Raw genomic sequence first — 12,945 nt, 5'->3', positions numbered from 1 at the left:
TGGGTTTATATAGTAATAGGGTGTGACTTTGAACCCTTGATCAGGAAGGATGGTCTTCAAGTTGTATTCCACAAGTCAGGTAGATCATCCCAAATGTGAGAAGGAGATATTGAGAAAACTGAAACATATACTCTTTCCCTTGATTCTACTAAAGCAGGAACTTATGTTACACATTTCATACATTGGGATTCTGTGAGGATTTTCTTTAGCGGGGTGGGGGGGAAAGATTTACAATTCAGGAGAGGAAAAGAGAAAATATGCAATTTAATAATGCTAAAATGGTTCACAGCAACAGAATAAAATTAAATATACCTGTTGAGTTTAATTTTCTGTTGAAAAGGATATTAGAAAAGTATTGCTCCAACAGGGGGAAATCGTCGCCAGGTGGCTTTTTCGTTATTGTTAATTGCTCATGATTTGTGGACAATCATTTGATAACTGGTACATATTTTTAAACTGTTCCAGGTGTGGATGTGTGGTGGTGAAATTGAGATCATTCCCTGTTCCCGAGTGGGACACATATTCCGGAATGACAATCCCTACTCCTTCCCCAAAGACCGGATGAAGACGGTGGAGCGGAACTTGGGGCGGGTGGCTGAGGTCTGGCTCGATGAGTACAAGGAGCTCTTCTACGGCCACGGGGATCACCTCATAGACCAAGGGTTAGACGTCGGAAACCTTACCCAGCAGCGGGAACTTCGAAAGAAGCTAAAATGCAAAAGCTTCAAGTGGTACTTGGAGAATGTTTTTCCAGACTTGAAGGCTCCCATTGTGAGGGCGAGTGGTGTGGTAAGTTCAAGCAGCAACTTCAAATCTGACTTTGTGAAAATACAAGGTAAAAACATTTTTGAAAATGTGTGGGAAAGAATGAATTATTACTTTATAAATAAGCACCAAGTGTGAGTGCAGAGGAGACAAAGTGTGGTTTGTTTTGACTGCCCATATTAAGTAAACCTGAGGAAGGCTTCCAGGAAGGCATGTTTATTGATTAATTCAGCAAACACCTACCAAGTGTCAAGAAACCAGGCATTATTTAAGAACTGGACTATAGGGTAGTGAATAAAGTAGATTGATCCCTTCTCTGTGGAACTTAAAGCTGGGTAGGATAGAAAGATAATACAGAAATAAGCAAGTAAAGTATAAATAAAAAATATAGTAACTTTTAATCAGGGAATTGGCCACAAGTGATGAATTTTTCTTAAGAGTAGTCAAATCTATGAAGACATTGAAGGCCAGGTCTGAAAGACCAAGAGTCCACCATGCTGTAAAGAAGAGAGCCTCAGGTAAAGGATGTCACGTATGCAAAAACTCTGACATGTGACAGTTTGAGGCTTGAGGAACTGGAAAGAAGGTGGATGTTGTTATCAAGGTTTGAAGAGGCAGGAGGAATGGCATCAGATGAAGTTCAAGAGAGAGAAGGAGCTGGATCCCGCAGGTCCTTGTGGGCAGAGTAAGGATTTTCTCTCTCTCATCTTTATCTGTCTCTTTCTTTTTTCAGGATGCAATTGGAAGTTACTGAGTAGGGTTAAGCAATGGGATGATATGGTTTATTTAGAGTTTTATAGATTTCAAAGAGGGATTGAAAATAACAGAAACTGTCAGACAACAGCAGAGAAAATTCTGGGGCACAAAATAACATACTAAACAGAAAGAAGTCAAACTTGATAGGTTTGATAGAGTACAAAGCTAAGAAAAAATTAAGGAAGGAGAAAAACTCTTTTAAGAAAAAGCCATTTCAAACCCATTCTAAGCCTCAGACTTAATTTGAAGAGGATGACAAGAGATGAGGATCTTTACCATACACTAAGTTTAGAGATGATTAGTTAAGCCTTGACCTAGAGGTCTTCCCTGGTCATGCAAATTTTTAATCTCTTTTACTATTTTATTTCTCATTTAATTTTTACTTATATGCATTCCCAGTGCTGTTTTCTTTTTCTTCTTGCAAAATGTTCAGACTTGGCCCTCAGTAAGCCTGCTCTTTTTACATCATTTTTTTTTTCAGTTCTCCCTAGCAAGTGGATTGTATAAACCAATCTTTCTCTGCCTACCAAATTTCCTGATGAACACTTAAGCAATTTCCCTTAATGGCATAAGGGAGATTCTGAAAAAGTGCAAAAGAGAGAAAAACAGTCTAAGAATTTGTTCTGCTTTCATAAAATTCAACTGACACATAAGTATATGTAACCGGTTTATACATAACATAATTGTTCATCTTTGTAGGTCAGAATGCAATAACTGCTATTTCAGAGGTTCAGCTTGATTATTTTATCTTAGATAATTCTTTAGGAAGAATACCCTGAGTTTATATACTGTTCGAGTAATATGCCTGTAAAATAAATTTACATTTTTTAACTCTATTTCTTAAGCAGGATAAAAGAAAAAGAAATTCTCATCATAGTAATTTGTTCCTGTCCTAAAAACACAGAATCTCAGTAAGAGCATTACTGGAATTTAACCACCAGAGGGAACTAAAAAACTATCTTTTGCCTCCTCTTTGAGGTTAGCTTGTCTAATAGTTTCCATTCGAATTTTGAAGAACTCTTCTAATGAAAGCACTTTCTTTTGATGCCTGAGCTACAATACAACAAAATGCAGAAATGATTTTAATAAATTCTTTCTTTCTGTTTCCCTCCTTATTTGTTGTCTTCCTTAGACAAATTTTAATAAAGATGACATTGGTTCCCTCTGAAGCAACGAGTAGGGAGCGTTATTACCATTAAAAAAAAAAAGGACCTTTCTCCAGGAAAGTCAGAGGAAGGTTAACTAAATCATTGTTTTGGATAGATAATCTTGTAAATTTGCAAGAAACTGAAATCCACAACTTTTGTTACTTGCTCCGTATCCTTCCTTCTTTTAACCTATACACCTACGAAAGTTTGACTTTTTAAAAATAAGAATAACTCTTTTCTCACTGAAACAAAAATATTTGAAAATAATAAAAGAAACTTAGCAATAATTTGAACTTATATTGGATTTAACTCAGCAAACACCTTCTAGTCTGGTGTTTACAAATTCTGGGATAAACCACAGAGAACTCCAACCTCCTAAATTGGAAAATGAAATAATTCAAAATGGATAATGTAAAATGTATACATACTTCCTGATTTTAAAATAAGATTGATATGGTTTACAATAAAAACATAGATGTATTTTTTTAAGTGAGAGCCCAGTTTTCAAAACTACTCCTAATGAAAGAATATCAATTCCTTAGCACTTCATGGACCATCTCTATATAGAAATTTCCAAAAAGAGGGAAGAGAAACATATCTTCAAATGAAGTGGGGGAGAGGGAGGCAAGGAATAGAAAAGGTTTCTCTCTTTCTCGTGCCTTTTAGTGCTTGGAAGAAGGGATTGTGAGAAATAAATACAAAGCAATCAATTAACCAGGGGTTCCCAAACACTGTTCTGGGCAAAGTTATGCTGTCAAAGAGGATTCTGTGGTCACATGTATTTGGCAAACTCTTGTATCGCATTCTCTCTGCACTCATGCTGGAGGTTCTGAGAGGTTCTGGAGTAGGGCAACCTGGTCAGCTGTCCTGAGGCCAGAGTTTTCCAAACTCACTTGAAGATATTTTCTGCATAATCTACAGGTACAGGAGGTTTTGTTTGTTTGTTTGTTTTCTGTTAAGATCAACTGGGACACCATTTCCTTTCTTTCAACTCCAGGATTATTCTACCTCCACACATGACTGTTTACTCTCTTCCCTGCCGTTCCTGGTGGTAGATCCCTCCTGCGGGTTCTGGCTGCTCCCACTAATGATGGAGTGTGTGTGTGTGTGTGCGCACGTGTGCACACACTCAGTCACCCACTCATGTCTGATCCTTTGCAACCCCGTGGACTATAGCCCACCAGGCTCCTCTGTCCCTGGACTTTTCCAGGCAAGCATACTAGAGTGGGTTGCCATTTCCTTCTCCAGGGCATCTTCCCAGCCCAGGGATTGAACTTGTATCTGTTGCACCTCCTGCATTGGTAGGCTGATTCTTTACCACTGTGCCACCTGGGAAGCCAATTGTCTCCTCCCAAATCTGGCACTTTAAATTGTGAATAGAGCTCCCTTTGAGGATTTCTGTTGGAGAGTCTGTTCTTCTAGAATTGTTTTGCATGCAGGTCACCCCAGAAACAACAAAACTGGTAGTTTTTAATGGTTTTTTTTTTTTTTCCTTCAGTGATTTGAAGGTTCTGTTAGGGTTCCTACTCAATGCAAGTGGTGTGTGCATCTCAAACTCAAATGACGGTTGATGTAAGGTTTCAGATTCCCTTGGGAGAAGCTTCCCCTTTGTCTCCCAGTGCTAATGAATAAACTGTTTTTCCCTGTACACCATTGCAGCCAGGGCCTAACGTTTTAGCTTTCCATCATGTGTGGAAGACCTCAACTCCAGGTTTTTTCATATTCAGTCTCAGTCCCCTGCTTACCAGTATCTGCCATTTTACCTCTTGTTTTTAGGTTTTGTTCTTCACTTTCTGGACCCTAAAGATGCCCCCCACTTTCTTGTAGGAAAAATTAAGCATGTAAAAGTGCAAACCAACCCACTGAACACTGTGTTATGAAATCTGACAACTCTGTGAGCACCCCAACTTACGTCCTACAGTGCTCCCTAGTTAGAGCTCTTGGTTAGTTACCCTGGAACAAGAGGGGACACAAATAGTGTCCCTAGCCACAGAGACCACACCACTTGCCAGCACAGGGTGCTTCCCTGAGTATAGACTGAGCTCTACACAGCTCTTCCAGAAGTCTGAAAAGTTCAAATTGTGTTATACTATTAACCCACCTTCTCTTTAGACCTGCCCAGAATGTCAGAGGGAGCAAGGGAATCAACATTTCTCTGCGTTAAATGGTGACTTACAGGCAGCTGCCTCCATGTTGGACCCTGCAAATCCATTAAAAACCTGGGGGCCTGCCAGAAAGTGTCTTTAAGCTTGGCTCCATACTAGCGTTCGTGACTTCCCTGTAATGAATTGTAGCTTGCCTGAGTCATTAGGAAGATTCTGACCGGGAGTCAGCTGGAATCTGCTGTTTTTGAAAGACTCAATTTATCTATGATTCACTGCCTAAGCAGTCAGATAGCTTGGAGGGGTCAGCCAGGGAACAGAGCCCATAACCACTGCTCTGATTAAATTGCAAGTATGTGCACTGACTTTTAATATATGCATCAGACAAACTTGAGACAAGAAAATAACTGCTTTTCATGCCACCTTTTGCTCTTTTCCTGTTCAGCATTCCAGGAAAGGGTTAATTAAAAGCTTCTGTGTGTTGGCTCTGTGGCTGAATCACAGGCCTAAATTGACAGATTGAAGCTGTACTTCAGCAAGATTACATTATGTCCCTGTTAGAGATAGCAACCAATAAAATCGTATAGTACTAAGTAATGCTAAGCTATTAACTTAACTATCTTTAACCTTATTATTGTTTTATATTCTGTGTTTTCTGAATGTCTTGTTCTACTTTAAAATATTTTGTTCTTAATGTGTATTTTATGTTTTGCTTCCTAGCTTATTAATGTGGCCTTGGGTAAATGCATTTCCATCAGAAACACCACAGCCATTCTGGAAGACTGTGATGGGAGCAGCAAGGTACACTGAGCTGGGGTTTTCTCTCTCATAGTCGGTATAGCTGATAGTGCTAGTGAGGTTGATAGGTGAAGGTATAACACCTTCATCACTCACTTGAGATGTTCTTTTTGCCTATGGAAACAATAATTAATTTTCGCATTTTTGTATCATCATAAGGTTGGTGACATTTAGGGTCCACCTCTACATGTAAAAGAGAGTGACAAAGGGAAGAAAGGTGGATACTCTAGTCAACCCACCATGGACCCAGTTCTGGTTCCACCATTTGTAAAAATGCATTAACTGCAAATTCCTTAACCCTTAGGTGAATGGCAATGATAATAGTGCTGGCCCCAAAGCTGTTGTGAGGATGGAATTAGATACTACACAGGAAGCCTATATCAAACATTTGGTGCTCTATAAATATTCACTGCTATAGTAATAAAAACAAAAATGAGAAAAGTAACACATCACATATAAAGACAAGATGATAAAAATAAAGTCATACAAATTCTTATATAATTAATCTAAGGGAGCAGTTTTATTCTCTGATTCCACCCGTCCTTCCCCCTCCCCTACCCAGGTACTCCTAAGGAAGTAATGCCAATAGCACAATTCATGATCCATGGTGGAAAACAGCCAAACTTCAACAAATCTGAGCACAGTATTTAGGGGAGGGAGTAGGGCCTGGGAAAATAGAGCCCTGACTCTGCAGAGCTCTGAGCGATGGCACCTCCCTCTCCAACATATGCTCCTACCCACTCTCATTCTGTTCGGACAGTTATCAGCTTGTTCTCACAGGAACATGGATTCAGGAGTCGAACTCAGCCCCCTAAAACTGAAGATAACTCTTTGCCAGAGAAATTATCTTATGATGGGAATCTAGGCTTGCTTTGCCTTGTGTTAGAGATATTACTTTATTTTCAAATACATCCTATGTTTACGTCTTAATTCAAAGCTGCTGCTAGGAAAATAAAAAGACATTTTTGTTATCTCTGTTGATATAATTCAGCCATGGATTGTAAACTTGAAGTTAATGGAATTCTTTCTTAATTAGAAAAGAGGAGACAGAAGGGAAGAGAAAAGTGTCAAAAATTAATTGAAAGAAATAATTTTCATGCATTAAGAACTCAAAGAGGAAATCAAGTCATAAAGTATAAGACAAAACCATAAATAGTCCAAATTATATGAAAGTAAACTTAAATAATATGCAAATGTCTAATTAGTATTAAAAAAAAACAAGCATAGTAATTCCCATTGAAATCATTTAGGACTGGGACTTGGCTCTCCCTCTAGCCCCAGTGGCTAGGGGCCTGAATTGCGTGGTGGTTTGAATGCTCCAATACTTCAAGTACCAGGTGAGCCTGGCACTCAGAACACCTAAAAGGGCACCCATTCACAGACATGTACTAATTGTACTAAATTTTGTTTTATTATTGCAGCTAACACTTATTGATGTCTTACTGTGTGCTCAACACTTGTCAGACATTACTCCATGTTTTTGAGATAGACACTATTGCTATCCAACTTAAAAATTAGAAAAATGAGATTCTGTTCCATTCAGTTCAGCTCAGTTCAGTTCAGTCGCTCAGTCGTGTCCAACTCTTTGCGACCCCATGAATTGCAGCACGCCAGGCCTCCCTGTCCATCATCAACTCCCAGAGTTCACTCAAACTCACATCCATCGAGTCGGTGATGCCATCCAGCCATCTCATCATCTGTTGTCCCCTCTTCCTCCTGCCCCCAACCCCTCCCAGCATCAGAGCCTTTTCCAATGAGTCAACTCTTTGCATGAGGTTAGACAGGGTAAATAACAGAGCCATACTGTCGGAATTGAAAGTGGCAATACCAGGATTTTGAACATTTGAATAGAGTGCCTATATTCTTAAGCATTACTAATAAAAATGTTTAGCAAAGAGTTTGCTGCCGAAAGTCACCTTCTCCTTATACATTTTCCCCACAGCTTCAACAATTTAATTACACCTGGTTAAGGCTTATTAAACACAGAGCGTGGTGCTTAGCTCCTGTGCCTGATAACGGGGCCCTGAGGCTGCACCTTTGTGATAACAGAAACAAAGGGCTAAGATGGCTGCATAAATCAACATCAGTGGTCCGTCCAGAACTGGTAAGCAAAATATTTGTACCTCTTCCTTACCACAAATCCAACTTTCCATTAAATGCGACATAAACCCTCCTTGTCAGCTTCCTCAGTCAGAGGCTTTAAATGTATAAGGGACAATAGAGGCAGTGTTAAGTTCTTACACAGAGATAAACAGATTTTTTTTTAATAAATTGTTGAGTCCTTTTTTATTCTTTTAACAAAATTTACTTCAAATCAGTTCTGTTCGTTATATTTCTGTTATCATCTTTGTTTCTGAAAGTCATTTGCTTCTGAAAGTCAGTTAGCAATGCCAAAAGTCAGGCTTATGGCTTAGAACTGGTTCTCACTGATTACCAGAAAAGTTTATAGGGAGAGTAGATGGGGAAAGCAAGAAGCAGTGTGTTTCCCCAAGCCCTGCGCGTAGTATGAATCTGTCTCCAGTTCCTGCCTCCTTTGCTTAGAGAGATTTTCTCATGTCCTCTGGTTCCTCAAGACTTAGGGTCTGGAGAGTCTAAGGGTGCTGGAGTCTCTGGGTGCTGGAGTCAGTTCCAACCAGCTTGCAGGTGCTGACCGTGTGCAGCTCTTGCCAACTTCACACTCAGTGATGTCACATTGGTGACTGAAACCAACCGTGACAGGAGTATTTACAAAACCCCATGCTAGAAATCAAGGGGTGGTTTTCCAGAGGTCAGGTTGTAGATATTAACCAGAACAACCATGCCCTATCCTATTCACTGCCCAAGCACTCTGCTTTCCCCAATCATATTTTAGTAAGATACAAAGTCATAAGTTTTCTGTAGGATCTTTGAATGGCAGGAATAATTTCAGGCCTGCCTTCTCAAATTTTTTTATGTCTCACTAGCAGGTAGCCACCAAACCCACTGAATGAGTAGTGAGTATCATTTTGATTGGAGTCCATCATTTTGCTCAGGGATGACCCCAAAGCATGCACACTTTTTTTCCTTGGAGTGTCTCCATTCTTTCTGATGTCACAGCCCGTGATTGCTCTCTTCATGACATTTTTTTTCCCTGCTCAAGATAAAATTAGGACCTAAGCATCACACTCTCCAATCTTCCTTTTCATACCTCATCCCTATTATATTTGAGGGATCTCTTTACAACTCACCAGCGGATTATTATAGCTAATCCAGATCTTCTCAATGTCATCTTTTTTACAAATCCTTGAGGTTACTCAAACATCATATTTCTAAAATTCTAAAAGGGTGGCAATATTCTGGGTTTTTTCTTTGGCTGTGCTGGGTCTTCTCTGCTACAGGGGCTTTGTCTAGTTGCAGCAAGCAGGGATCTCTCTCTAGTTGCTGTGCATGGGCTTCTCATTGAGGTGGCTTCTCTCGCCGTGGAGCACAGGTTCTAGGGAATAAAGACTTCAGCAGTTGTGGCACCTGGGCCTAGTTGCCCCACAGCAATCTTCCCAGATCATGGATCGAACCTGTGTCTCTTGCAATGGCAGGCAGATTCTCAGCCACTGGACCACCAGGGAAGTCCAAGGGTGACAATGTTTTTGTAAAAGTATCTTTAAAATAAATTATTATAAAGTCACCTCTATTTGATAAAATTTTAGAGCATTTCAAAACCTGTGTGTGTGTTATTGGTTCAGCTGTGTTCAACTCTTTGAAGCCCCATGGACTGTAGTCTACCAGCCTCCTCTATCTATAGAATTCTCCAGGCAAGAATGATTAAGATGACCTTTGTCACAGTTATGGATATTTGAGAGGATTGATAGGTGAAAAAATTGTAAACTCATGAGCAAGTTGTAAGCAGGTTATTGACAATTTCTAGGATGTTTAATAAGTATTAATCAATAACAGAACCCTCTGAAATGCCTGTGACTTCTAGTTATATCTGGACTTTCTGGACACTGGGCATTCTATCAGAGAACATGGTAAGGAACTCATAAATAAAATACATCATTTTTAACACATTTTATTCTAAATTTGCATTCTAAGGCATGAACTTAAGAAATTAACTCATTTTTTGTGATGGTGTTTTTTTTTTTTCTTCTTTACTACCATCCATGAGGGAGCCAGTCACCATATACAGTAAACACCATCTGGAGCTATTTCCTTTAATAATATAGTTATCAGCCATATCATCAGAAAATTCATCTTTTGCTTCATGAAGAACTAAAAGTTGTAGCTTGGAGAGTGTGAGAATTTAGTTTAAGATAAAGACAAATTTAATACTGTCTAAAGTCTTGTCTATGTTATTAATTCATTTCAGGGGAATTCCTAAAAAATAAAAATTGAAATCACCTTTTTTAAAAATTGGTAATTGGTTTTAATTTCTTTACATCACAATTGTTAAATTCAGCCTATGGCTTATTATCAGATCCCCTTTCTCTCCAGGTGAACCACATTGTTTTCGGAAACCATCATCAGTTGTTATGCTTGGAAGGAAGTTTTACTCAGAAGACCCTGAAAGCTGCTCCTTGTGACCCAGCAAAGCCAAATCAAAAGTGGAAATTTGAAAACTATTATGAAGACTGAAGAGGAAGTGATATTTTTATCTAGTAAACCCACTAGACACTGTGAATTTGACAGTGAACTTGGTGACCATACTTCTCCATGCTAGTTTAAAATTTTCAAAATTAATAACATTTAAATGGAAGATTTTTTTTTTAATCACAATATTTGAGATACCAAAATTTAACTCAGGGAGACAATTCAACATTGGATTGGAGTCCTTCTTCAGCACTAGGTGGCCTTTTGAATTGCCTGCTTTCCACTCTGCTGGAACAAAGCCTGCTAGTTATCCCATGCCATCTAACAGGTAACTAGAAATGAAGACGGAAGAACTTGGAAAAGCACAATGATATTCAATGATGGCTGATCAAAACCAGCTCTTTTGACCCACAAGTAGGTATAATTAATAAGAACCTGGTCCTTTAGTTGCCAGTTTTTCGTCAAAAATAAAAGAGGTAGAAGGAAAGAGAGAAAATTACTTGAGTTCCTAGACTAAAAGACCTCAGAAACACACAGCCTTCACCTTGGAAATCTCTCCCAACCACACACATGTTTACCTAATGTTAGGAATAATATTAATATAATACTCCTTGATGGCAGGGTTTTGATCTAGATGACTGTATAATGTTTTTCTTACTCTGAGTCAGTGGAAAATTTCTAAGTGAGGAAGTCAAATGCTTATTCAATTCTAGACATGGATGTTTCCATTCATTATGTGCTTTTAAACTGCACTTTAAAAAATGGCCATACAAGTAGCTTCTAGATGTATGTGGATATTAAACAAGAAAAAAAAAAAACGCAAAGAAATACAGACTGCATCACTTCACACAGTAGTAACTGAAAATAAATTTCATCATTGAACCTACTCTAATATAGAACCAAATAAGAGGAGTTAAAATGAATAAAGCAGAAATAGAGCACTAAAAATATGAAAGTTCTCTTATGTGAAAATACTACTTTATATTCAGTAGCATTCACACAGATGAAGTATGCTAAAATAGGCTTTCCAAGTTTTCAAGGTAGAAATAAAGTGAAGGAGACATAAAGAAAGGGGAAGAGAATGATAACCACAGTGAAGAAGAGAGTTAAGAGAAAAATGTCCTAGATTTAGCCAAAATAAGGAAAGGGATCTTGCACCTCTGTGAAAGAGAAAAGAATAAATGCCTAGATGTAGACCTAAAGATTACACTGATAAATTTGGAGACAATCCCAATATTACTTTGATCCAAATTGAATACCTAATCTTAGGTATGCCAATACTTAGTCATACTGAAAGATATCTTAGAAATTCTGATAACCTTTGCATTCATTTTGTAGAAATTTGATGTTCAGCAGACACATAACCTATCTAAAAATCCCAGGCCAGTTAGTAAGAGAATCAGGATCAGAATTAGAATCATGATTAGATTAAATTAAATATCTGGAATCAGGATCTCCAGAGATGAGGCCACCAGCCTAACCAAAATTGCTCCATGACACTCTTAAAAAAAAAAAAAAAAAAAGCATAAATTTTCTGGTTGAGGTTGGGTGTCTGGAAAATAATCATGCTACATGCTTGTTAATATTAAAAAAAAAAAAAAGAAAGAAACCTGTGCAATTGGGTTGACAGTGAAACTTAGTGTCCTTAGTTCTGATTTCCTATTAAAACTTTAATTTTAATTCCCAATTAATTACACAAAAGCAGAGCAATAACTATGAACTGGAAGGGGAAATAGTTTTGAACATTTGTATCATATTTAAGATATTTTATGTAAATAATTGATATTGCAGATGAGATGAGAAAATGACTAGAAAATGAGATAATTCTTTTCAAAAGAGTGCCATGTAGGGGATAAAACATAAGTTAGTTGCCAAAGGACTAATTGAGTTGCTGACCAAACTCAGTGTGCTGGATGCCCTATGCAATTCTTTGTGTGAGTGAAAAAATGTTGAAAGGTTTTCTGCCAGTCTAATGAATCTCTTTTTATTCAAAAACAGTTTCCACCAAAATTGTCAACTCTATTCAGAAAAAGATGAGTTATGTTTTGGATAGGTTTATCTTTGGATATACCAGCTGAAGAAATTCAAATGTTTTTGCTCAAAAGAACCCTCTGTGACCTGTTTGGTGTATTCTCCTCCTGGCTTTGCCTTGACATACTTATTACGTGAAGCTGTATTTGAATCCATATTGTCAGTATAGCAAAGAACTATTTTCATACATCACATGTTTGTTCTTGGGTAGAATTTTTAAAACAGCTTTTACCATGTTTTTCCCACTTATTCTAAGAAGCAAGGCAATAATCAATAGTTAGAAATCATATGGACCTTCCTTAAAAGAGTATTGACTAATTGTGAAAACTACTACCAATGTTCTTTTAAGCAATGTGCTCTCAATTTTTGTTTTCTGAAGACTGTAATAAAGGTATAAATGCCTCTAGATATTCTGGTACTTCTAATGGTAAACCTTTGGATGAGACATATTAGGGTCTTTATCAGCCCTGAGTTCTTCAATAAGGGGTTCTGTTCTTAGGGCCTTTATAGAGTTTTCCCTGGATTAGCTTAAGCTATTTATTACCTTTTCCTAGAAAAATATATATGCATCTTATTACCTTGAACACAAGTATAGTTGATAATATTTTACAGGTCTTATTCGCTCAAAACCTAATTTACCAAACCATTTGAGTACTTCTGAGCCTTCCAGTTTGCACAGCTCTTTTTTCTCATTTTCAACCGCTACTCTCTTGAAGGATGACACAGCTGTTGTTGGTACAACTGTGTTTTATCACCAGCATCAACTTTGCTCAGTTCTGCTTGTTGATATTCAATCAACTGTC

General features: G+C 38.0%; 1 protein-coding gene across 2 annotated transcripts in view; it reads left to right on the top strand.

Annotated features, from left to right (window-relative positions):
• GALNT5 (polypeptide N-acetylgalactosaminyltransferase 5) overlaps window positions 1-12,548 on the top strand; it is a 41,914-nt gene extending 29,366 nt beyond the window's left edge. For both annotated transcript variants that reach the window (XM_042243835.1, XM_004004684.5), the window contains 4 exons: window positions 466-789; window positions 5,492-5,572; window positions 7,512-7,673; window positions 10,016-12,548. In XM_042243835.1, the coding sequence (XP_042099769.1) occupies window positions 466-789; window positions 5,492-5,572; window positions 7,512-7,673; window positions 10,016-10,156 (708 nt within the window). In that variant the 3' untranslated portion in view covers window positions 10,157-12,548. The remainder of the gene's footprint in view (window positions 1-465; window positions 790-5,491; window positions 5,573-7,511; window positions 7,674-10,015) is intronic.
• Window positions 12,549-12,945: the final 397 nt, after the last annotated feature.

The sequence above is a fragment of the Ovis aries genome, chromosome 2 (assembly GCF_016772045.2).
Source record: "Ovis aries strain OAR_USU_Benz2616 breed Rambouillet chromosome 2, ARS-UI_Ramb_v3.0, whole genome shotgun sequence".
NCBI classification, from domain to species: Eukaryota; Metazoa; Chordata; class Mammalia; order Artiodactyla; family Bovidae; genus Ovis; species Ovis aries.
This window is presented reverse-complemented; position numbering and strand designations above follow the sequence as displayed.